This window comes from Medicago truncatula, chromosome 7 (genome assembly GCF_003473485.1).
Source record: "Medicago truncatula cultivar Jemalong A17 chromosome 7, MtrunA17r5.0-ANR, whole genome shotgun sequence".
In the NCBI taxonomy this organism is placed as follows: Eukaryota; Viridiplantae; Streptophyta; class Magnoliopsida; order Fabales; family Fabaceae; genus Medicago; species Medicago truncatula.
The window spans coordinates 23,766,085-23,792,967 of NC_053048.1; the positions used below are offsets into that span (position 1 = coordinate 23,766,085).

Genomic DNA, 26,883 nt, shown 5'->3' on the forward strand with positions numbered 1-26,883 from the left:
GGTGAGATTTCATAATAAAACAACATTAATCAATGTAATTGTGAATCATAAATTAACATCATAATCATTCCATTATTAACTTTGCATAAATGCTAAACAGTTATCACGTAATCATATATCCAATCATTATGAATAACATAACATAATCAATAAACACTTATCACGTAATCACATATTCAATCATTATCAACAAGGCATCTTAATCATGACAATGTGACAATGCTCTTAGACTCCTTATATGCATGTGGTACCAATCGTCATCATAAGTATTAATATACTTTAATCGTGCGGAGGACAAAGCTCCTAATATTTGTGGTGAGGACTAAGCTCAATGAGATGCTATGCATGGACACATATGAATAAAACATCGAAATCAACTTATCAACATGCATCCAATAATTTGGAGCTAAACTTCATCATAATACTTATGCACTTAGTTAAATAACGGAAGCAGCATAAACAGGTCACATAACAAGATGATATCATTATATCAATAGCACATAAATTGTATCATTATCAAATCTTCACATCTTGCATAAGTATACATTACATTAGCTCACGTTCAATTAATATTATCATGACTTAGACAACTCTACAGACTGCATTTAACAACATCACTAGGTCTCATTACCAGTTAGGGGTTCACTCTTGATCAACAAGTGCGACACAGATCGCACAAACACACAAACAAGTTCATTCTGGTTGTACTCGCGAGGCGAGAGCACTTACTCGCCATGGCGAGTACCACTCATCTCCCAAACTAATGTTGTTATGGGTTCCCTCTGATCCTACATTCATTCCTAATCAATACTAGGTATGTTCAGGCACTCTAAGGCATACAAGATTCAACTAAAAAGGTCGAAACACGAAATCTAACATGCACTCTGCCTTAGCTCGCTATGGCGAGTAAGGTGGCTCGTAGTGGCGAGCTGCGTCACACAACTCACGAGGCGAAGGGGATTGCTCGCCATGGCGAGTTGAACCAAACAACTCGCGAGGCGAAAGGGAAGGGCTCGCGTGGCGAGCGATGAAGTTCATCACTCGCGAGGCGAGGATCATCACTCGCCGTGGCGAGCGATGAACAGAAGCACGGGCAGACTAGGGTTTTTCTCAAAAATCCATCACACAACATGGTTCAAAGCCTAATTTTGATTCCATAATCCATCCTAAACATGTTCTAAGGTTAAAGGACGGTTTCTACATCAATCTAAACAAGTTTTACCGTTTGATCATCAATTTTTAGGGTTTTGACCTAATTCCAAAACTTTTCTAAATCAATCCTAACTTTGTCAATTAATCATCAGAATTACAACGATCAATGCTATTGAATCATTAGTCTCACCCTTACCTTGTTTGAAGAAAATCGCAGCACTCTTGGTCTCTTGCTCCTCTCTAAGCTTTTCTCCCTTTTTCCAAAAGTTTTCACGTACAATAGTTTTCTAAAGATATTAGGTCTTCCCTATTTATACCTCTTTCTAATAACTTATCTTATCTCACTTTCTCCCCCAAAACTATCTAAAATATCAAAACAGCCCTCAACTAAATATTTTATAATATTTTCAAATCTTTATTTTATTTAACAATAAAATAAATCTCATATCATAATCAAATCCTCCAAAACTCATAACTTATCACGTCATCAATCAAATCATCAAAATCATCGTAAATCATCAAAACATATCAAAATCATGCTTATACTATATAATTATAATATAATTGCCTAAACTCGATTAAACGAAAGTGGGCGTTACAACTCTCCCCCACTTAAAAGATTTTCGTCCTCGAAAATTTACCTCAAGCAAACAACTCTGGATAAGACTCCAGCATCTTACTCTCAAGCTCCCACGTCAAGCTTTCACCAGTCGCTCCCGTCCAAACGACTCTCACGAGAGGTATCTCCTTGCCTCTCAACGTCTTCACTTTACGATCATCAATCCTCACCGGTAAAGTCTCTACCGTAAGGTTGTCTCTAACTTGCACATCGTCACTTTGGATTACATGAGATGGATCCGGAACATACTTTCGAAGTTGCGACACATGGAAAACGTTGTGCAAATTCGAAAGATGCGGCGGTAAGCCCACTCGGTAAGCCACCGTTCCAACTCTTTCCAATATCTGATACGGACCAATGAACTTCGGGGTCAACTTCTTTGACTTCAAAGCACGTCCTACACCAGTCATAGGAGTGACTCTTAAAAACACGTGGTCTCCTTCTTGGAACTCAAGATCTTTCCTACGCTTATCATGATAACTCTTTTGTCGACTCTACGACGCTTTCATTTTCTCTCGGATCATCTGAACTTTCTCAGTAGTTTGCTGAACAATCTCTGGTCCTAAAACCACTCTTTCTCCTGATTCAAACCAACACAACGGAGTTCTGCATCTCCAACCATACAAAGCCTCGAACGGTGCCATTCCAATACTAGAATGATAACTATTATTGTATGTGAACTCGATCAACGGAAGATGACTGTCCCAAGTTCCTCCTTGTTCAAGAACACAAATTCTCAACAAATCCTCTAGCGACTGAATTGTCCTCTCCGACTGACCATCTGTCTGCGGATGATACGCCGAACTCAACCTCAACATCGAACCCAAAGCCTCTTGCAAACTTTTCCAAAATCTAGAAGTAAATCTTGGATCTCTATCTGACACAATGCTCGAAGGAACACCATGCAACTTCACAATCTCTTGATATAAATCTCTGCCAACTGGGCAACAGGGAAACTAATATTAATAGGTAGGAGATGAGCTGACTTCGTCAATCTATCAACAATAACCCAAATTGCGTCGCTCCCTCTCGGAGTATTTGGCAGACTCGTCACAAAATCCATGGATATACTATCCCATTTCCATTATGGCACGTCTAAAGGTACCATCATTCCAGCAGGTTTCTGATGCTCAACTTTCGACTTCTGACAGACTAAGCAGGAATACACAAACTGTGCCACATCTCGTTTCAAACCAGACCACCAGAAAATCTTCTTTAAATCATGATACATCTTCGTAGCTCCCGGATGAATACTCAAGCTACTTCTATGACTCTCTTCAAGAATCATCTTCTTAATCTCTTCATTGTCTGGGATACAAATTCTTCCTCGGAATCTCAACACACCTTGATCATCGATTTTAAAATCACTGTCTTCAGTCTGATCTCTAGCAACCAACAAGTCCACAAACTTGACATCAACTTTCTGCGCTTCCTTGATACTTTTCAGGAATTCACTATCAATCTTCAGCATACCCAGTTTCACACTCTGAGGTGACCATTCGCAAACCAAACTCATATCTCTAAACTGTTCAAGCAATTCGAACTCTCTGACCATCATAGCGGACATATGCAATGTCTTCCTACTCAAGGCATCTGCAACAACATTAGCTTTACCTGGATGATAATTCAAACCAAAGTCATAATCTTTCAACAATTCAAGCCATCTTCGCTGTCTCATATTCAATTCTTTCTGATCGAACAAATATTTCAAATTCTTGTGATCACTAAACACCTCAAATCTCGAACCATACAAGTAATGTCTCCATATCTTCAATACAAAGACTACGGCCGCCAACTCGAGATCATGCGTAGGATAATTCTTCTCATGAATTCTCAACTGTCTTGAAGCATAAGCTACCACTTTACCCCCTTGCATAAGTACACCTCCTAAACCCAACTTGGACGCATCACAATAAACCACAAAAGGTTCATCGGACTTCGGCAAAATCAAAACTGGAGCAGTCGTCAAACGCTTCTTCAATTCACTGAAACTGTTCTCACAATGGACGTCCCACACAAAAGTTTTACCTTTACAAGTCAACTGCGTTAGCGGAAGAGCTAACTTAGAAAATCCTTCAATAAACCTTCTATAGTAACCAGCTAAACCCAAGAAACTTCTAATCTCTGTAACGGACTTAGGAGTCTCCCACTGTGATACCGCTTCAACTTTAGACGGATCCACTACAATTCCATCACCAGAGATAACATGGCCTAGAAAACTCACTTCTTTCAACCAGAATTCACACTTAGACAATTTAGCATAAAGCTTCTTCTCTTTCAACACTTGCAAAACAATCTTCAGATGCTCAGCATGTTCTTCTTCAGTCTTGGAGTAAATCAAAATATCGTCGATAAACACAACCACAAACCGATCCAAAAATGCATGGAAGATGCGATTCATATACTCCATAAACACTCCAGGTGCATTGGTCACACCGAAAGGCATAACTTTATATTCATAGTGACCATAACGCGTTCTGAAAGCTGTCTTCTGCATATCCTCATCCTTCACTTTAATCTGGTGATAACCTGATCTCAAATCAATCTTGCTGAACACTCGTGCACCTACTAACTGATCCATTAAATCATCAATTCTCGGAAGTGGATACCTATTCTTGATAGTTACCTTGTTCAACTGCCGATAATCAATACATAACCGCATACTACCATCTTTCTTCTTTACTAACAAAACCGGCGCTCCCCAAGGTGAAACACTTGGTCTAACAAACTTCTTCTCAAGCAAGTCTTCCAACTGTTTCTTCAACTCAGATAACTCAAAAGCAGACATACGATAAGGTGCCATCGAGACCGGCTTCGTTCCAGGGACAAGATCAATAGAAAACTCAACTTCTCTCTCAGGAGGCACATCAGGAATCTCATTTGGAAAAACTTCAGGAAAATCACACACCACCGGTAACCTATCAATCACTGCTTGATTCTCAATAGATAAAGTAGCCATTAACGAAAACATCAAGATACCGTCGCGTTCCAGTTGCTTCAGCTGCTTAGTAGATAAAAACTCCGCACCACTTTCCTCTTCGACGGAAGAGAAATGCACTGACTTGCTAAAACAATTAATAAGAACATGGTTGTACTCTAACCAGTTCATACCCAGAATCACATCCATACCGCTCAAAGGTAGACAAACTAAATCCATTTCGAAATCACGACCAAACATAGACAAAGGACATTTCAAACATACGAGAGAAGTAGTCACCGAACCCTTAGCCGGAGTTTCGACAACCATCTATCCATTCATATCAGACAAATCAAGACCCAAAGCAGAAACACAATCGAAAGCAATAAAACAATGCGTAGCACCAGTATCAATAATAGCAACTAAAGGAGTATTATTAATATAGCAAGTACCTCTGATCAAACGATCCTCGTTCTCTGTCTGAGTACCAGTCAAAGCAAAGACTCTACCAGTAGTCGGCGCCCTCTTAGGCTGAGTACACTGTGAACTAATATGACCCTCTCCATTGCAATTAAAGCACACAACGTCCGTACGATTGCAATCAGCTACAACATGACCTTTCTTGCCACACCGGACACACTTCTTGATTTCCTCAGGGCAGACGTTGCTTTTGTGGCCTTTCTCACCACAATTGAAACACACAATCTCTGCAGCATCCTTCTTCTTAGGCCGCCTAACATCGACCATCTTCTGTTTCCCTTTATCAGCAGGGGCACTGTACGGCTTAGGACGACTCTGCTGTCCCTTGCCCTTTCTCTTATTCACTACCTTGTAGTGAGCCTTCGTATCCTCTTCGTAGATCCTGCAGCTATTAACCAAATCCTGAAAAAACTCTCAGTTGTTGATACCCAATCGCCCTCTTGATGTCGGGCCTCAAACCGTTCTCGAACTTGATGCATCTCGAGAACTCAGCATTCTCAGCAGTATAGTGCGGGTAGAACTTTGACAGCTCCACGAACTTGGCAGCATACTCTGTCACAGACATGTTTCCTTGCTTCAACTCAAGGAACTCGATCTCCTTCTTCCCGCGAACATCTTCCGGAAAGTATCTTCTCAGGAACTCTCTCCTGAAAACAGCCCAAGTCGCAACAGCTCCCTCCTGCCCAAGGGTAGGCAGAAGAGCAACCCACCAATCATCAGCTTCCTCGGCTAGCTGATGAGTACCAAACCGCACCTTCTGATCTTCAGTGCACTGCATAACCCGGAAAATCCTCTCAATCTCCTTAAGCCACGTCTGGGCTCCATCAGGGTCATAACGTCCTTTGAAAGTCGGAGGGTTCTTCTTCATGAAAGTCTCCAACATCCTAGCTTCAGCATTCGCACCAGCATTTGCGTTAGGTTGTTGTCCCACAGCTTGGGCAACAGCTTGTAGGGCAGCAGCTAACGCAGCATCGTTTCTTCCAGCCATTTCCGAGGTTCTTCAAAAGTAGCAACAACAACATAAGATAGTAATATAAATATTACTAGGACTCGACACGACTCTCTAATTGACCGGACGGATCGACCTGCTCTGATACCAATTGTAACACCCCGTTTTCCCAATATCAAAATTTCTTTAAAAACATAACATTTATCAGAGTAAACATCAAACAACGGGATATCACATATAACGTAATCCAACAGTTAAATAATAATTTAACCAATATCTTAAACATTGCAGCGGAAAATCATAACCATAATTCATGAAACGTTTTGGCACGCAGGCCCAACAAGTATCTCAAAAGAGTTAATCAAAACAGTAAATATTCATGGCAGTTCACGTAAGAGAATGAAGCATGTTATAGCATAAAACCCGATCCCGTTACGTATCAGAGCGACCTAGACGACACAGTGAAGGCAAGGCCACTCACGACGGCAACTGCACACTAAGCACGATCACCTGCAAGTTACCCATACGAAGGGCAACATTTTCAAGCAGAAGGGGTGAGATTTCATAATAAAACAACATTAATCAATGTAATTGTGAATCATAAATTAACATCATAATCATTCCATTATTAACTTTGCATAAATGCTAAACAGTTATCACGTAATCATATATCCAATCATTATGAATAACATAACATAATCAATAAACACTTATCACGTAATCACATATTCAATCATTATCAACAAGGCATCTTAATCATGACAATGTGACAATGCTCTTAGACTCCTTATATGCATGTGGTACCAATCGTCATCATAAGTATTAATATACTTTAATCGTGCGGAGGACAAAGCTCCTAATATTCGTGGTGAGGACTAAGCTCAATGAGATGCTATGCATGGACACATATGAACAAAACATCGAAATCAACTTATCAACATGCATCCAATAATTTGGAGCTAAACTTCATCATAATACTTATGCACTTAGTTAAATAACGGAAGCAGCATAAACAGGTCACATAACAAGATGATATCATTATATCAATAGCGCATAAATTGTATCATTATCAAATCTTCACATCTTGCATAAATATACATTACATTAGCTCACGTTCAATTAATATTATCATGACTTAGACAACTCTACAGACTGCATTTAACAACATCACTAGGTCTCATTACCAGTTAGGGGTTCACTCTTGATCAACAAGTGCGACACAGATCGCACAAACACACTAACAAGTTCATTCTGGTTGTACTCGCGAGGCGAGAGCACTTACTCGCCATGGCGAGTACCACTCATCTCCCAAACTAATGTTGTTATGGGTTCCCTCTGATCATACATTCATTCCTAATCAATACTAGGTATGTTCAGGCACTCTAAGGCATACAAGATTCAACTAAAAAGGTCGAAACACGAAATCTAACATGCACTCTGCCTTAGCTCGCTATGGCGAGTAAGGTGGCTCGTAGTGGCGAGCTGCGTCACACAACTCACGAGGCGAAGGGGATTGCTCGCCATGGCGAGTTGAACCAAACAACTCGCGAGGCGAAAGGGAAGGGCTCGCGTGGCGAGTGATGAAGTTCATCACTCGCGAGGCGAGGATCATCACTCGCCGTGGCGAGCGATGAACAGAAGCACGGGCAGACTAGGGTTTTTCTCAAAAATCCATCACACAACATGGTTCAAAGCCTAATTTTGATTCCATAATCCATCCTAAACATGTTCTAAGGTTAAAGGACGGTTTCTACATCAATCTAAACAAGTTTTACCGTTTGATCATCAATTTTTAGGGTTTTGACCTAATTCCAAAACTTTTCTAAATCAATCCTAACTTTGTCAATTAATCATCAGAATTACAACGATCAATGCTATTGAATCATTAGTCTCACCCTTACCTTGTTTGAAGAAAATCGCAGCACTCTTGGTCTCTTGCTCCTCTCTAAGCTTTTCTCCCTTTTTCCAAAAGTTTTCACGTACAATAGTTTTCTAAAGATATTAGGTCTTCCCTATTTATACCTCTTTCTAATAACTTATCTTATCTCACTTTCTCCCCCAAAACTATCTAAAATATCAAAACAGCCCTCAACTAAATATTTTATAATATTTTCAAATCTTTATTTTATTTAACAATAAAATAAATCTCATATCATAATCAAATCCTCCAAAACTCATAACTTATCACGTCATCAATCAAATCATCAAAATCATCGTAAATCATCAAAACATATCAAAATCATGCTTATACTATATAATTATAATATAATTGTCTAAACTCGATTAAATAAACGATTAAACGAAAGTGGGCGTTACAACTACACCCCGACAATTCCACGCCACTAGACTCACTTAAGAGCATTGCTATATCCCACGAAATCTGAAAATACGAAAGCCACGATCTGACACAATCAAACAATTACAAAAGTTTCTTTTTTTAATTTTAAAATAATATAATTTAGGATTTGGTGGCAAGGCTAATAACAATAATAAAACACCATAATTAGTAATTACACTACTAATTAAATTCATATTAATTTTTCAGTAAGAAAAAAATTTGTTTTAATTATTTTAATTACACTTTAATTTTTTTGTTAAAACAGCCTCTTCTTCTCTCACCGAACACCATTTCTCACTTTTCTCTCTCTTTCCCATTCTATCCTTCGAAGATTCTCTCTCTATTGTCGTCTAAGGTAACTATACTCTTTCTCTAAACCCTAATTTCACACACTCTTCACCTTCTCGCTTCACTCTCTTAATCTTAACTATGATCATGTCAATTTCGATCTAATCTACTTGTTTTATTGCAGGAAAATTTGAGGGGGAAAAACCCCTCTTTTTTTTTTTCCTTTTCTTTTTTCTTTTTTTGGTTACTCAAATTTTGAATTTATTGAAGAATTAAGGGTTTGAATTTATGTCCTATAATCAATCAAAGTCCGATAAGAGCGACGCCACATATCGACGGACCACCGGCCGATCCGCCAGCTTCAATCAACACCGAGGTAACACCGGCGGTGCTTCTTACGTTAAGGCCGGCACCGGCGCCGCCGCGCCTTCTCTCTCCTCTTCTCGGAGGTTAGTTAGTTAATTAGGGTTTTTGATAAATCATGTTTTTTTTTGTTGTTGTTGTAGATTTTGATATATGATTTTATAGTGTTGTTTGTTTATGTGAAAACATTATATGATTATTACAAGCTTCCGTATGTCTTTACAGTTTTTCCGATGTAATTGTAACTGTCAGTGTAAACAAGTTTTACACTTGCATTCAACGATGTGCTGCCACATCAATTGAAGAGTATGTCAAGTCGTGTGTTTTTAACTCATTAAATGATGCGGGAACACATCAATAGATGCTTGTGTAAAACTTGTTTGCACTGACAGTGTATATAAATTAAACTCTTTAGTTAATCAGTTTTACACATGCACCCAATATTGACAGTGTATATATAATAAATTAAATTCTTTAGTTAATCAGGTTTACACATGCATCCAATGATGTGCTGCCAGGTGACAAGTATGTGTTTTTAACTCAATTAATGATGCAGCACCACATTATTAGGTGCATGTGTAAAACTTGTTTCACTAACGGCGTATATAAATTAAAACTCATTATTAGAAGTTACTTATTTGTCAAAGAATTTGTTTTAGTTCTATTGGTGGGTACAAAAAGATCAAATTATAGATAAACACCTTATTTACAACTTATAGCACAAGTTCTTATCATGATAAGCACAAGCGCTTATGTGTAAGCTATTTCTAGATCAAAAGATAAAAAAAAAAGTTAAATTGTTTTTGTATAAGCTATAAGCTCTTTTCATAAGATCTTAGAGAACTTATGAAAATAAGGTAAATCAGCTTATGAACAATGTTATAAGCTGTTTTTATAAGTTCTCCCAAACAGTCTTACAAAGCTATTTCACTTGGGTGACTTTGGAGTTTGGTGACTTTAGTGTATTTTGGGGATGGATGAATGATTAAATTAAATTATTTAGATTAGAGAAAATGATTGGTTAAGAGAGAGACAAGAACAAAGGCACCAAAGTTGCCACACTGCACAGTCACCCAAGTGAAACCCCACAAAGCTTATGCTGGTAGATATGCTCAAATAAGCCAATCCAAACAAACCTAAAATTGTTTAAATGAAGAGTAAAATTGGAAGAAAAAAATGTTACACCAAATTTGGCATCCCTTTGATATATATGTAGGATTCAATGAATATACATGGTCAATATAATTTTTTTTTACACTGTTGGTCTATCATAATTGTTAGATCATTAGAAGTGTTTTGACTTTTATCAATAACCACTTTTGAAGTCACACACATGATTAGTTGTTTCGTTTCTTAAGTGTAAAACTTTTACACCGACAATGCATTAAATTTGAACTCTATGTTGTGTGAGTGTTTAAAAAAGTTCAGTTATTTGATTCAGTGATGAGGGATAAAATTGTAAATAAAGGGGGAATTTGGATTAAAAAAGCTACACCAAAACTCAGTATCTCTCTATATATATGTATAGTTTATACATTTTCATTTTTCGTCCATTTTTATTTTGTTGAAGAAAATTCTACATTTTTCCTCCATTTTTATTGATATTGATTGTTGCTTTTGTTAGTTTTAACAAGAAACCTAATAATCATGCACAAGGTGGACCATCTAGGGTAAACCCTACCCAGGCGAATTCAGCCGAGTCTAATTATGCTTCTGCAGTCCGAGCAACACCGAATGGTTCCCATGTACAGCCGCAATTTCACGGTAAGCTTGGACATCAGAATAGTTTATTTTTTCAGTGATTGGTTGTGTTAAAATTACTTGCATTCCATTTTATATATGGAAATGTAGTGTTTGGTAAGATGTGATTGTCTTTTGTTGACGATACTCATATATGTTATATCATAGGAGGGTCTGGTGCATCAGTTACAAATGCAACTGCCAAGCCATCTGAATCATCAGCTGCACAGAGAAGCACCGTTGTTCCTAAAGCTCCTATTTCTCAATCTCCCTCCGTGAGTTCTGATTCGGTAGCACCTACAACTCCTGTTAAGGGTATGTTATTACTACTCATGTAGGTTTTTATGTAGCACATAAGATGTGGAATAAGTTTTTTGGTTCCTTAATTCTTGTATAGGGTAGGGTCATTGTTGAAATATACCTTTTTTCGTGCTTATTACCTGTGAGAATGATCTGATTATTGCTATCTTCAGCAGGAGATGCATCTAAAGCATTCCCTTTCCAATTTGGATCTATTAGTCCTGGCACTGTGAATGTGATGACAGTAAGTTTCTCACCTGCAAGTTACTTAGCATACAACTGAAGTTTTGTATTACATAATGCTGCCTGTATTTAGGGGGGGAGTTGATCATGTTCTATTATAATGTATGCAGATTCCTGCTCGCACAAGCTCCGCTCCTCCTAATATAGATGAGCAGAAGCGTGATCAGGTTTGCTTTTTATCTTTTTTCCCCTTTTATCTCCTTGTTATTTATTTATACAACAGTCTAAAATATAGATCTCCCATCACTGCTAAATCCTTTAGAAGGAAAGAGGATGTAATTGGTGGTCACTGATTCTGACACCTCTTACGTATCCCTTTTCTGTAATAGAAGCTGACAAAGGAGTAACATCTAAATATTTTTACTTAGTCTTGTTGAAGTTGATGTAGTCTGGTTGTTTTCATAGCAAGGCGAGAATTTATAGTGTTTAATTTCATAACTTTCAGGCTCGTCATGATTCTTCAAGGCCCGTTCTTCCTGTGCCAATACCTCCTGTTCCAAAGCAGCTGCCAGTGAATAAGGGTGCAGGTGTGACTGGCCAATCTAAAGGTGGGGAGGCTCATACTGGTACAAGGGCAAAACAGGATACTCAAGTGTCATCTTTACCCCCAGCTAGCCTGATGCACAAGCCTTCTGTTATTCCTCATCCTGGAATTTCAATGTCAATGCCATATCACCAGTCACAGGCACCTGTACATTTTGGTGCTGCTAATCCACAAATTCAATCTCATGCTTTACCAATGCCTTTTCCAATTGGAAACGCTCCACAAGTGCAACAACAGGTATTTGTTCATCCCATGCATCCACAAGGAATGATGCATCAAGGCCAAAATATAGGTTACGGTCCTCAAATTGGTCATCAATTGCCCCATCAGTTTGGAAACATGGGTATGGGCATCAACCCACAATATTCGCCACAGCAAGGAGGAAAATTTGCTGTACCTCGTAAAACTACTCCTGTGAAAATAACTCACCCTGATACCCATGAAGAGCTTAGACTTGATAAAAGGGCCGATGATGGTGGGTCATCAGGTGCTAGGTCTCATTCTGGCATGCCCTCTCAATCTCCATCTGTCCAGCCGTTTGCTGCTTCTCATGCTCATATAACACCTAACATTCAGCCACCAAGAATTAATTATGCCGTGAGCCACGGTTCACAAAATGTTGGTTTTACTAATTCATCATCTCATACTTCCCAGCCTGACAATAAAACTGTTACTTCTATTCCTGGCAATGTTGTACCACGTAATCTAGAATTTTCCCGTGATGCGCCTAAAGCAATCTCGCCAACTCTTATAGGAGTATCGTCTGTATCTATAAAGCCAAGTGGTGCATCTGATAAAGTGGACTCGTCATTTTCCAATTCCAATATTTCTGGTGCTCAAAAGGGTGGATCTCCTAGTTCCTCAGTAATATCTAGTGGTGCTCACCCTTTAGTGCCACATAAAGGGCCTGTAATTTGTTCTGAAATCTCTTCGCCACAATCTAATGCTGCATCTGCTTCTACTGAGAAGATCACATCAGCTTCCTTGTTGCCTTCTTCAACTGCTTTTAGTGAGCATTCTGTTTCAGTAGTATCCAATAATGAAGGCAGAAACAAGGAATCTCTTAGTAGGTCAAATTCTTTGAAGGGTAATCAGAAGAAACTACAGAAGAAAGGCCAATTGCAGCATCAGGTACAAAAGTGGTAGTGATTCAAAAACCCTTTTCCTAATATCATCTCAGTATGTTTCAAGTCTTGTGAATATCCTTTTATTTTTTTTTCGTAACAGGTGGCTGTACAATCTTCTACGGTGGCTAATGAACCTTCCCTACCTGTTGATGGTGGTATCTCTGATTGTGTAGTTTCTGAAGTTGTAGGAAATAAAACAACCTATTCTGCAGCAATTGCTAAAGAAGATCTATTAACAACAGTTGCTAGCGCATTTTCAGCTACCAGTGAGAGCATGTCTTCTGTTGAAGAAAAGACCAATGGTTCTACACAGATTTCTGCTTGTGCTTCAGCTGAAGGACCTGTTACTCAAGCTGTGGATAGTTTGAACAATCATAAAATTGATGAGCTAGATGAATTATCCCAGGAGGATAAACTATTGAGGCAGAACGAATTAGTTGGCGATAAAACTGAAATTTCAACTGTGCAGAGTGATGATACGGCAGACTTCAACCCCCTCAAAAAAGGGGCTTCAGAGTTAAGCACTGGGGTTATACCTTTGAGGACTGGGCTGCAAGGACAGGATGAAATTGAATCTGCAAGTTGCAACACAGATTGTGACCGGATGGCTGATAATTTAGGCATATCGACTTCTGTATTGGATTCTAAAAATGTCTCTTTAAGCAGAAATGACAGTGTAGTTAGTAATGAAGATACATCTACAAATTCTGGCACATCAGATCATCAATCTTCTGGCTATCTCGAAACAACATCAAAACAGTGCAAGGATAGTTCAGAGGATTCTGGCACTGGCTCAGAGTCTCTTCCCGCAGCATCTGTTACTGTGGACAGGCCAATTTTAGAGCCAAGTAAGGTGAAAGGTACATCAAAGGGGAAAAAGAAACGAAAGGAAATTCTTCAGAAGGCAGATGCTTCTGGTTCAACATCTGATCTTTATAACGCTTACAAGGGACCTGAGGAAAATAAAGAAGCTGTTGCAACTTCAGAGAGCGCTGCAAATGTTTCTACTTCTGAAAATTTGAAGCAGCTGCTGATGGATGCTGCTCAGCCAGCTACAGTTGCAAATGAACAGTCTAGACAGAGTAAGGCCGAGCTTGAGGACTGGGAGGATGCTGCTGACATATCCACACCAAAGCTAGAAGTATCAGATAAACCTCAACTGGATAGCAATGGAAGTGCAATTACTGACAAAAAGTACTCTCGAGATTTCCTTTTGAAATTTGCAGAGCAATGCTCTGATCTTCCTGTAGGGTTTGAAATCACGGCAGACATAGCTGAAGCGTTGATGAGTTCCAATATTGGTTCTCATGTTCTTGAACGCACACATTCTTCTACTGGAAGAAATACAGATAGGTCAGGTGGGGTGACTCGGATGGATCGTCGTGGAAGTGGTGTTATTAAGGACGACAAATGGAATAAAGTTTCTGGTGCTTTTCGTTCTGATTTGCGTTTGGATGTAATTGGAGGTAATACAGGATTCCGACCTGGCCAAGGAGGTAATTCTGGTGTTTTAGGGAATCCACACACACCGACAGCTTTGCCGTATGGTGGAGCGATTCTTTCTGGGCCAATGCAATCCATGGTAAATCAGAGTGGAGTGCAAAGAAATAGCCCTGATAGTGAAAGGTGGCAGCGTGCTGCTAACTTCCAGCAGAGAGGTTTAATTCCATCTCCTTCTCAGTCTCCTTTGGTGACGATGCACAAAGCTGAAAAGAAGTATGAGGTGGGCAAAGTGACAGATGAGGAACAGGCGAAGCAGAGGCAGTTAAAAGGCATATTGAACAAGCTAACTCCCCAGAATTTTGAGAAGCTTTTTGAGCAGGTAAAAGCAGTTAATATTGACAATGCAGTCACTCTCACTGGTGTCATCTCACAAATCTTTGAGAAGGCCTTGATGGAACCTACCTTCTGTGAAATGTATGCAAATTTCTGTTTTCATCTGGCAGTTGCATTGCCTGATCTTAGTCAAGACAATGAAAAAATAACATTCAAGAGATTATTGTTAAACAAGTGCCAGGAAGAATTTGAGAGGGGTGAAAGAGAGCAAGAAGAAGCTAATAAAGCTGATGAGGGTGAGGTGAAACAGTCTGATGAGGAAAGAGAAGAGAAACGAACCAAGGCTAGAAGACGAATGTTGGGTAATATCAGATTAATTGGAGAACTATATAAGAAGAAAATGCTGACAGAGAGGATAATGCACGAGTGCATCAAAAAGTTACTGGGTCAGTGTCAGAATCCTGATGAAGAAGATATTGAAGCTCTGTGCAAACTGATGAGTACTATTGGGGAGATGATTGACCACCCCAAAGCCAAGGAACATATGGATGTATATTTTGAAAGGATTAAATTATTATCAAACAACATGAACTTATCTTCTAGGTTGAGGTTCATGTTGAAAGATACCATTGATTTGAGAAAGAATCGATGGCAGCAAAGGAGAAAGGTTGAAGGTCCAAAGAAGATTGAAGAGGTGCACCGAGATGCTTCCCAAGAGAGGCAATCCCAAGCAGGTAGGACGGGTCGTGGTATGGGTATTAATGCGGCAAGAAGGGTCCCTATGGATTTTGGTTCAAGAGGCTCATCTATGTTATCCTCTCCTAATGCTCAGATGGGTGGATTGCCTACTCAAGTTCGTGGATATGGTTCTCAGGATGCCCGTGGGTATGAAAGGCAATCTTACGAGGCTAGGACACTGTCTATTCCCTTGCCTCAAAGGCCTTTAGGTGATGACTCAATAACCTTGGTACCCCAAGGTGGTCTTGCTAGAGGAATGTCCATTAGAGGTCCACCTGCAGTTTCAAGCTTTGCTGGTCCTAACGGTTATAGTACTTCATCGGATCGCACTTCATTCAACCCTAGAGAGGACCTCACATCAAGATATGTTCCGAATAGATTTTCTAGTCCAAATCAAACAAGTGCTCATGAGCATAATATGAATTATGGCAACAGGGATCTAAGAAATGCAGATAGGTTACTTGACAGACCTGTTGTAATTTCACCTCCTGCTCGAGCACAAGAGACGACAGTCTCCCAGAATACCTCGTCAGAAAAGGGCATGTCAGAAGAGCAACTACAGAACATGTCCATGGCAGCAATTAGAGAATACTACAGGTACTGCATACTATTCATGTGTTTTCTATTCTCTTTGTTTAAGCTTGTGCCAATTATATTCTTTCTGAGAAGCATGATTTCTAGCTGGGTATTCATCATTTTTCTTGGAAGTATAATCCTCGATATGCCGAGCATGTCCTGATTTTTCATGGAAAATCTTTTGTTTATGTCTTCTTAGTAATGCATATTATTCCTTGAAGGGTTGTAGTAGCGATATTTAAGTTCAAGTTCGTACTCTATTGTCTTTTTTTTCCTTGAATATATTGCTGAAATCATAACATAATAGTTGTCTTTGAAGGGTTGTAGTAGCGATATTTAAATTATTTATCTATATCTATACTATATATAAAGAAACAACCCGTTTCAGCTTTTTTGGGCTGGCTTTTTCTTTCCAAAAATGCTCTCAATTTTGAATATAAATAACACATGTAAAAATAGATAAGAATAATATTAAATATTAAAAAAATGTAACAAACACGATATGAATATATATGTCTGTATTTTTTCCTTTTATCATTTAAAAAGTGTAACAAACTAGATGAGTATATTTATACTTACTTTTTGATTACGCAAACTTTTATAAAAAATTACTATTTAAGGTCCTTAACAAGTGCCTCAGGGGCACTAGTTAACATTTCCCTTACTTTTATCTACAATGTAAGATTTCAACTTTCATTGATTCCATGGGCATGGGGGATAAGTTTCAACTTTCAACCTATTTTAATTTCTATTCAATGATTAGATTGTATGCTTTTTAGCTATTGTCACAGAAGCAAAGTTAAATTAAACTTGCTATGCATTTCACACAAACTTGTTTTCTAATTTGTGCACTGTTATTGCGATGGTTTATTTTCCAGTTGTCTTATCTTTTCACATAACGATCTGACTGTAAGTTATGTAATTCAGTGCTAGAGATGTGAACGAAGTTGTTTTGTGCATCAAAGATCTGAACTCTACAAGCTTTCATCCTTCCATGGTTTCTGTCTGGGTCACAGACTCATTTGAGAGAAAGGATACAGAGAGAGATCTTTTGGCCAAACTGCTGATTGACCTTGTGAAATCTCATGGTGGTACCTTAAGTCAAGCCCAGCTCATCAAAGGGTACAATTTATTTGATAACATGACTGACTAGTTGTATGAGTCTGTCGTTATGGTTTAAAAAAAATAAATTAAAATTGCTGCTTATATAACTGTGTATCTTTGCCAGGTTTGAATCTGTTCTAAGTAATTTGGAAGATGTGGTTACGGATGCCCCAAAAGCACCAGAGTTTCTTGGCCGCATTTTCGCCAAATCTATAACAGAGCATGTAGTCTCTTTGAAGGATATTGGGCGGTTAATACACAACGGCGGAGAGGAACCAGGAAGCCTCTTACAGATTGGTCTTGCAGCTGACATTCTTGGAAGCACCTTGGAAGTGATACAAACCGATAAGGGTGATGCCTTCTTGCATGAGATCCAGACAAACTCAAATTTGCAGTTGCAAAGCTTCCGGCCGCCAGAGCCTATTAAATCCCGAAAGCTAGAGAAATTCATTTAGGGGATAAGAACGGTGAAAGATTAATGTCTTGGTGCTTTTAGAATACTCCAATTTGCAAAAATGTTTTCCTCTGGGAGTGATGGTGGTGACAATTTTATTCTTGGATTTATGTCTAAATAATATCTTTACTACAATTATGAAAGGTACAGTTAAGCATCAGACATTTTAGGCTCAGATATATAACGTTTGTCATGAGGAGTTTAATTTTTTTAAATCAGTATTGTATCATTCAATCAACTGCCTATGAAAATATAATGTCGTATTGATCTGCAACAAGATCAACGTGTATCCAAAAAGTTTCTGTTGTTTAGTCAAAATACGTGTGATGAATGGGCATTATATGGTACCTAGTTTTAAATTATGTTAGCTGCTGATTATGTTTGTATTTACTAGTTTCCTGTAAATGGACTTAAGATAATGCCTCGTGTTAATTAGTTTGTTAAATCAATCAGTGGCATTTTCCGCACATTAATTAATAAAGAGGCTGGCTCAAAAATGTAAATGAAAAGAAGATTGTCTTAAAAGAAAGTTTTGATTCTTCCTCTACATTTTTTCAATTACTTCCATCGTAAGGAGTGAATTCAAATTCAAGTAACTAATTGGAGTTACAATATTGTATTGGCGGTTGGGGCGGAAGAATTTAGAAGTGGAGCGACGCTGAAATATGGTTCAATTCTTATGGAGCAATACTAAAATTCTGCAACTTGTAGGATCAATGTGGAGCGACGCTGAAATATGGTTCAATTCAACTTGTAGCAATACTATTATTGAATCATTTTGGTTTCGTGTTCATTTTGAGTTGAAGAGTCTCCACAAAGTTGGTGCTGATTTTTTGTTTAGTATGAGAGTGCTTTTGGTGGCTCAAGAAGCAATGAGCTGCACTTTGCTACAGAGTGTGAGGAACAAACCTGATCAAGTTTGTGGTGTTATGTCACTGTTAGTCACTTGAGTTGAAATTTGAGGGACCAAGTTTGAACACCTTTTGCCTTTTGTGACTAGGATGAGTAGTGATAGAGTTCAAAGGCAATAGATATAACTATAAGTAGGGGTGGATCTAGAAACTTTAATAAGTGGAGTCAAAGTCGTGTATCATAAATGTTTATAAAAAATATATAAATTTATAACTAATAAAGATGATATCATAATATTGTGCAAAAGTTTAGAAAATAAAAATTATACTATTGTATATCAAAAAATTTAAAATACCTTAATATTGAAAATTTGGTGTACTCAAATTTGGTCTATTGATTTCAATATAATCATGACATTTCGATTTTTCCTTTTTCTTTTAATAAAACAATGCATTTTATAATATTGAAGGGATTGAGTGGTTGTGTATTTGATATCAAGGTGAGTTTGAGAAAATCACACTATAATTTTGCAAAAATTACACTTTCTAGTTTAAAGAAAACTAATGATGTCATATAATTTTGACAAACCTACCAAAATACCAAACACAACCTCACGCTATGTGAGTAGTGATAATGGAGATTCAATTCAGAGGAGACTAAAGATAACTGTGAGCTTTGTGTTTGTACTATGGTTTGCAATTATTGTTTGTTTAGTGTTGTGGTGAGTTTGACAAAATCACACCGCAATTTTGTATAAACTATACTTTCTGTCGGATGCGTATCGTGTCTGACATGACACCGACACTTATGATTACATTGAATTATGTTATTTTTTTTAAATTATTATCGACGTCGACGTGTCTGGTGTTCGTGTCTGAGTCGGTGCTTCATAGCCTGCATTTAACCGATGAAAAAAAAACTAATTTTCTTTCTTAAAAAGTAAACTTAAAAACTAATTTTCTTTCTTAAACTCATGTATCTAGATGTATCTGCTATATCCACTATATTATTTTTTATTGCAGTAATCCCATGCTTTCAAATTTCTTAGTTTTTGATTTTTATTTATAGATTGGTCTTTATCAACGTTTGTTACACTTTGTTTGAGTTGTGATGTCTTTGAGAAGTACTTAAAGCTTTGCGAGCTTAATCAGTTTAGGTATGCAATGGACCGGAAGATGGATTCTACACTATCGACGAACCTCATTTGGTTACCGGTTCTCAAAATGTGGTAAGACAAAGTTAGATGATTCACTTATTATCAAAACTTTTCAAGGACGTTTCTGCAGCATGTATTTATTAATTTTGCTTCATTATTGTATGTAGGATATCTTAGAATGTCGCGATTCTTGCTGCAACACAACTATAATTGAGACTTCGATCAGTAAAGTGGGACTGAAGAGGTCATTGGAACATAACTTCCGATGATGTTGGTGACGTTAAATCAGGAGAGGCTTCTATTACCAAAGCCAATGAAAATCGTCCCTGTGAAGATTGAGCCTGATGAATGAAAATAAGAGTTTATGATTGTGTTTTAGCAGAGAATGATGTTGGATTATGGCTTTAATCGTGTACTTCATTAAACGGTGTTGTACTATTTGAACGAATTTTTCAAATATCTTAACATACCTTAACAGCCCTACACTTTTCAACGAATTTTTAAAATCAAAATCACTGAAGAAGCAAATGCTTCAGATAAGCATTTTAATTCAGATATTAAGATTTACGCGAAGATTAATTACTCCACTCAATGTATGAAGCAAATTGATAAATTTACTCATTCGTTTAAAATACTTAAACATATTTGAAGACTTGCAATGCAGGCATATACCAAACCTCAAGTATTAACCATATCAAACCTTAACGAAGCAAAATACGTAAACAAGTCAAATAACATGTGCATTGCAAATTATACCAAACCACAAATATTAACTAATCTTCATAGAGGTCTGCATTTGCTTACTAAAATAGAGCTGAGAACATAAAAAGCTAGCAGTACCAGGACTTGCCTATAATGTGCTCATACATACTCTCGAGCTCATTCAAGTGATGCTGAAGAACATCAATTTCATTTTGACGGTATTTCTCATTAAGCAATTTTGTGGCATTTGTAATTGCGGCATACATCTTTATATTTTCTTTTGAAGAGAGCATCAAATTAATTTCCTTCTTCTTCAACACATTTCTCATTTTGTAAACACAGTTGTCCAGTGCATTCATTACTTTTGCCTTTCTTAAGAATTTCTCATCATCGATACGGTAAGCCTCAGCTTCTTTAATCAATCTTTTAATTTGTTCAGCCGAGAACCTTCCTTTGTCATTGGTTATTGTAATCTCATTCTTACTGCCAGTGGATTTGTCCATAGCAGAAACTGTCAAAATACCATTTTGATCGATATCAAAGCATACTTCAAAAGGATGACCACGAGCAGCTGCAGGGGGTAAGCCAGAAAGAGTGAAAGAACCAAGAAGATGATTGTCAGTTGCTCTTGGTCTCTCACCCTCATAGACGCCAATTACGACCCTTTTTTGGTTATCTGCAGCTGTAATATATTTTTTTGTAATCTTGACAGGAATTGAAGTGTTCCTAGGAATCACCACACTCATGACATCGGATCATGTATTAAATCCGTACCAAGAGATAGTGGTGCGACATCGATCAACACCAAGTTTGGAACATTCTTGACGCTTCCACTTAACAAAGCAGCCTGAACAGCAGCACCATAAGCAACAGCCTCATCAGGGTTGATGCTCTTGCATAATTCCTTACCCTTGAAGAAATCCTGCAATAGTTGCTGCACTTTCGGAATCCTAGAAGATCCACCAACAAGGACAACATCATCAATTCTGCTCTTGTCAATCTTACCATCACTAAGACACTTCTCAACAATCTCCATGCACTCATAAAAAAGGTCCATATTGATTTCTTCAAACTTGGCACGAGTGATTGACGAAGAAAAATTAACACCCTTAAATAAAGCGTCTACCTCAACATTGGTCACAGAGGCAAAAGAAAGTGTCCTTTTTGCTTTTTCACATGCAGTTCTCAACCTCCTTAAGGCTTTTGGGTTCCCAATAATGTCCAATTTTTTCGTTCTTTTGATCTCCTCTACAAAATAGTACACCATTCTATTATCAAAGTCCTCACCCCCAAGATGAGTGTCTCCACCGGTGGCCTTAACTTCGAAGACCTTATCCTTAATTGTAACGAGAGACACATCAAAAGTCCCCCCACCAAGGTCAAAGACAAAAATATTCCGTGCTTTCACACATTTAGTTCTCTTGTCAAGGCCGTATGCTATAGCTGCAGCAATCGGTTCATTCGTTATCTTCAAAACATCAAGGCCAGCAATAGCACCGGCATCTATGGTGGCTTTTCGCTGAGAATCATTGAAATAAGCTGGCACTGTAATCACAACATTTTTAACCGGTGATTCCAGATATGCCTCAGCAATCTCCCGCATCTTCACAAGTACCATAGACGAGATTTCCTCTGCACAAAAGTGTTTCTCCCGTCCCTTGTACTTGAGGGAAATCATTGGTTTGTCATTCATATCCGCAATGACCTTGAATGGCCACGACATTATATCTTTTTGGACCACAGGATCACTAAACTTCCTACCAACTAGTCTCTTAGCATCTGTCAAAATAATGTTAATAAATATATACTATCATTCATTTGTCATGTTAACATGGGATGCAAGCATATATAACTATAAATATATGAGTAAATATTTGTTTTTGATAAATGAAAAGTAAGTATTTTTTTTAATAATGAAATATAAGAACTTATAGTCCTTAAAAATCTCAAATATCAATAAAAAATTGAATCATCACAAAATATCCCAAAAAACCAGTGACAAAAACATACCTGCCAACCAATATTTTTCAATAGTAAGGGAAGCCTAAAACAAGTTTTAAATATATGTGCTATTTTTTGCCAGCACATCATGAAATCTAATAAAAAATAATTTTTGGTAGGGTGGCCTAAATTTAGGGTTTTAGTAGTCGTACCCTTGGATCGACACGGCCTAAAACTTATAGTAAAAATTTAACCTACCAACATCACTGAAGATTAAACATATGTGTAACATTCATAGAGACAAGGAGGTCTCAGTAGTATATAATAGATTGTATACTAAGATAGACCAAGTAGAGAATAAAACATTACCAAAGACGGTGTTTTCTGGGTTTATGGCAGCTTGATTCTTAGCGGCATCACCGATCAACCTTTCATCTTTAGCAAAAGCAACAAAAGAAGGAGTAATTTTGTTTCCTTGATCATTGTGAATGATCTCAACTCTACCATGTTCTTCATGCCATACGGCAACACAAGAGTATGTCGTCCCAAGGTCTATTCCAATGGCACACCCTTCATTATTGTTTGCCATAATCTTACAATAAAAACGAATAAGGTTAAAATCCACGAGAAAACGAAAGAACTCTACCTTGGTTATAAACTGAAGCGTGAGTAAGAAGAAAAGGTCTACTTAGGGTTTCTTCCAATGCAAAACTGTTCTTTTATGTTTGAAGAAATAGTAATGAACAAGTTACTTGTTTTTGAAAACTAAAAGCCTCTTTTTGAGGTGGGTTTGTTTCATGCTTCCAAATTTTATTTCTACGATTAACTTCTGACTCTATGATCCCTCAAAAAAAAACTCCTGACTCTATGGTATTGGAACAAACCTTCCTCCGAGTTTGATTGATCAAATTTATCCTTCAGTGCACTTAGTGTTAAAATAACAGATTGACATAATAAAAATGAATTTGACTCTCTTAATCTTAAAAAAGGAAGAAAAAAAACAAAGTACATAAAAATAATGGATAAAAGTGTAGCCGGTTCTCTTAAAAAATAGAAGAAACAACATAAAAAGATAATGAGATTGCATCAATATATGGAACAATGCATAAAGGGATAAATGATTTTGGCTAGATTTTTTATTATTCCAATTATATAACAATGTTACATTGTTTTAATGTTATTGAAAGCGATAAGATTTTATTTGTTTATCACTGAGTCGTGGTGGTTTTGGAGTTCGGAGGTTAGGGGAATTTAATTTATCATTGTTAGGGAAGTGGTGCTGGAGGTTGTTGGTGGATAAGGAAGGGTTGTGGCACCGAGTGTTAAAGGCCCGGTACGGGGAGGAGGGTGGTCGAATTCGGGAAGGGGGAGACATGCATCTGGGTGGTGGCGGATGATGTGTCTCGTGAGCGATGGGGTTGGGTTGGGAGTGGGGAATTGGTTTGATGACAATACTAGGCGGGTAGTTGGTAATGGCCGTATACTTTCTTTTGGACTGATAAATTGCTGGATGGAGCACCTTTAAGGCTTCAGTTCAGCCGTCTATATGAGTTATCAGTGCTTCAGGAGTGTTCGGTGGAGGATATGTTGAGATTGGGATAGGAGGAAGGAGGAAACGCTTGGATGTGGAGGCGACTATTGTTGGCATGGGAAGAAGATAGCATGAGGGAGTGCCTTGCCTTGTTAAATAACGTTATTTTGCAGGATAATATTCTGGACTATTCGAGGTGGTTGTTGGATTCGATCCACGGTTATTCGGTTCGCGGGACTTACCGTTTCCTAACAGTTGTAGATGAGCTGGTGGTTGATGGTGCAGACAACAATGTTTGACATAAGCTGGTTCCTTCCAAAGTGTCTCTTTTTGCTTTGCGTCTTCTTAAAGACAGGATTCCAACAAGATCCAACTTGGTGAGACGACATGTTCTTCAACCTAATGATAACTTGTGTGTTGGAGGGTGGTAACATCGAGATGACGGATCATCTCTTCGTTGGTTGTGATTTAATTAGGAGTGTTTGGTACTTAGTCTGTCATTGACTTGGCTTTTCTTTTGTCTTTCCAGGATTGATTAAGGATCACTACATTCAGTTTATTCATCTTGAGGTATGCCGAGAGCTGCTCATCTTTATTTTAAGGTCATTTGGCTTGCTTGTGCTTGGGCAATATGGAAGGATAGAAACAACTGTGTATTAAAAAATGCGGTAATCGATCCTCACAGTGTTCTTGAAAAAGTGAAGTTGAATTCCTTTTTATGGTTATCTTCGAATAATGTTCCTTTTTCTTTTGGTTTCCATGATTGGTGGAGACACCCACTCCTTTATATGGATGTCATGTAATTTTATTTTTGGCCGATGGCGGCACTCTCTTTTTAGGGGTCGTGTCCTTGTAACAGATATTGGGTGATTCATCTCTTTTAGCACACCTTGTACAGGGTGAATCACTTTTCGTTGAACAATATATTCCATTTTGATTTATTCAAAAAAAAAAAAAGATAAGATTTTATCGTATTTGTCATATTATTGCTAAAAGATAAACATAACTTGTTACAATTTGATTGTCGTTAACATCTATTTTATACCTATAATTTTAATCTATACCAATATATAAAGAGGATACACCTTTTTTTTCCTGGACCGGAGGTTTATCGGTCGATTTTACCATCTACTCCACTTACTTTTAAAATAACATTTTGATATAATAAAAATGAAATTGATTCTCTTAATAAAAACATAGTACAAAAAGATAATGGATAAAAGTGTAACCGGTTCTCTTTAAAAAGGAATATAAACAAAACATAAAAAGGTAATGAGATTACATCAATATATGCAACAAATATATAAAGGATAGAAGATTTTGGTCTGAATTTTTCGCTATTTTAATTATACCCTAATCAAATGTGTCTATAACAATGCCACATTATTGATGTTATTGAAAAAGATACGAATTTATATTATATTGCTAAAAGATAAATATAATTTACTACAATTTGGTAGTCACAAACATCTATTTTATATTGTCAAAAAAAAAAATCTATTTTATCACTATAATTTTAATCAAAATTAAAATTTCAGAAAAAATATTCCTCATATTTACATGTTAGTGCAATAAAACAAGTGGACAAACAGACACAAAATGCATGTCTAAATGCTAGTTCTATATACTATATATAAAGAGACCACTTGGTTTTTGGATGACTTTTTCACTTTCAATTATAGCCTTAAACAAATTTGCCAATAAGAATCCTATATTATTGGTGTAATTCAAAAAAAAAAAAAAAATTATATTTACTATACTAATGGTGTCATCCAAAAAGATTTTACAATATTAAAGTGCATAATATCTTTACCTATAATTTCAATAAAAATCAAAATAAATTTTACTGAAAATTTTATAAAACTATTGATCGTAATTTATACCCATTAACGTCAATGGCGGAGCCAGACAAAAAAGTTTGCGGTGACCGTCATCCTTACCATCAAAATAAACTAAAATATAATATATAAATTATATTGTATACAACACATTTAAGTCGTAATAAATCAAAAACCGATCATTCAAAATTTAAACTACATAATTGAACCATTTTTCAAAGCCATCTTTGCATCCTACTGGTGAACTATCTTGTTTGATTGATACAATTGAAGCTCCTCTACGATGAATTTGTTGTGGATAACTTGTTCCATATCCCACCATGTAACTCATCTTTTTTGAAACCATAACAAACCTCCCAGTGTTTTTTGAAAGTTTTGAGTTGATTTTTGTGCACATGAGCATATGAATTGTTCTGCATTTTCTTTGTATTGATCCCAAATACCTGAAGACTCTACTGTCCCATCTAAAACAAGCTACATGACCCAATTTAATTGAATAATTAAGTAGTGGTGAGTGGCATGATAGTAATATTAAAATTACTTCAAGGGTATTATAGTCTTTTCACAAAATAAATGGGTAGGCCATGGCATATTCCAATCCTCATGTGGCTCCGCCACTGATTAACGCAATAAAAAGAGAAAAAGAAAGACACGAAGCCATGCATCAGAAGTGTTTTACCACTATTCTTGCATTGAAGAAGTCTACAATAACTTCATTCCTGGTTAAGGAGACTTCAACAAGTGCAACTTTTCCATCAAGATTCCACCATTTCCTTGCATTCTCTTGATTTATCCTATCTATGCAAAAATTCTAAAATACATCTAAAAACATAAATAAAAATACTAATTTATTTAATAAAATTTTACATTAAAATAGGTAAAATAACATGTTATCAAACTTCCTCATGCTGGAACTATATTGCTTGTCCTCAAGCAATTTGCTTAGGTAGGAAGTATTGAACAAGCAAACATTAAGAACAATGAGAAGAAAATTTCGACCTAAGTTCTAAGTTAGAATCTTAGGCTCTCTAAATCACAAAATCCTCAAGAAAATGAGAACTCACCTCACAAAATCACTCATTTATGTATAAGGTGATTTAGTTCCACTAATTGTTTCTCAAAGAACAAGTCATAGATAAGCATGAGAGGCAGAGT

General features: G+C 37.2%; 1 protein-coding gene and 1 pseudogene across 2 annotated transcripts; one reads left to right on the plus strand and one right to left on the minus strand.

The window, feature by feature from the left end:
* Window positions 1-8,669: 8,669 nt before the first annotated feature.
* LOC25499926 (eukaryotic translation initiation factor 4G) lies at window positions 8,670-18,048 on the plus strand. 2 transcript variants are annotated; one of them, XM_024771586.2, is made up of 10 exons: window positions 8,670-8,810; window positions 8,928-9,192; window positions 10,731-10,870; window positions 11,015-11,161; window positions 11,320-11,390; window positions 11,500-11,556; window positions 11,835-13,064; window positions 13,161-16,171; window positions 17,078-17,272; window positions 17,379-18,048. In XM_024771586.2, the coding sequence occupies exons 2-10, from the start codon at window positions 9,032-9,034 to the stop codon at window positions 17,707-17,709; spliced, it is 5,343 nt and encodes a 1,780-aa protein (XP_024627354.1). In that variant the 5' UTR covers window positions 8,670-8,810; window positions 8,928-9,031; the 3' UTR covers window positions 17,710-18,048. The 2 variants fall into 2 exon arrangements, with proteins under 2 accessions (XP_024627354.1, XP_013448456.1); XM_013593002.3 differs by having other exon boundaries at window positions 11,323-11,390.
* A 1,913-nt stretch (window positions 18,049-19,961) lies between these two features.
* LOC25499928 (heat shock 70 kDa protein 18-like) lies at window positions 19,962-22,948 on the minus strand (annotated as a pseudogene).
* Between the last annotated feature and the right edge of the window lie 3,935 nt (window positions 22,949-26,883).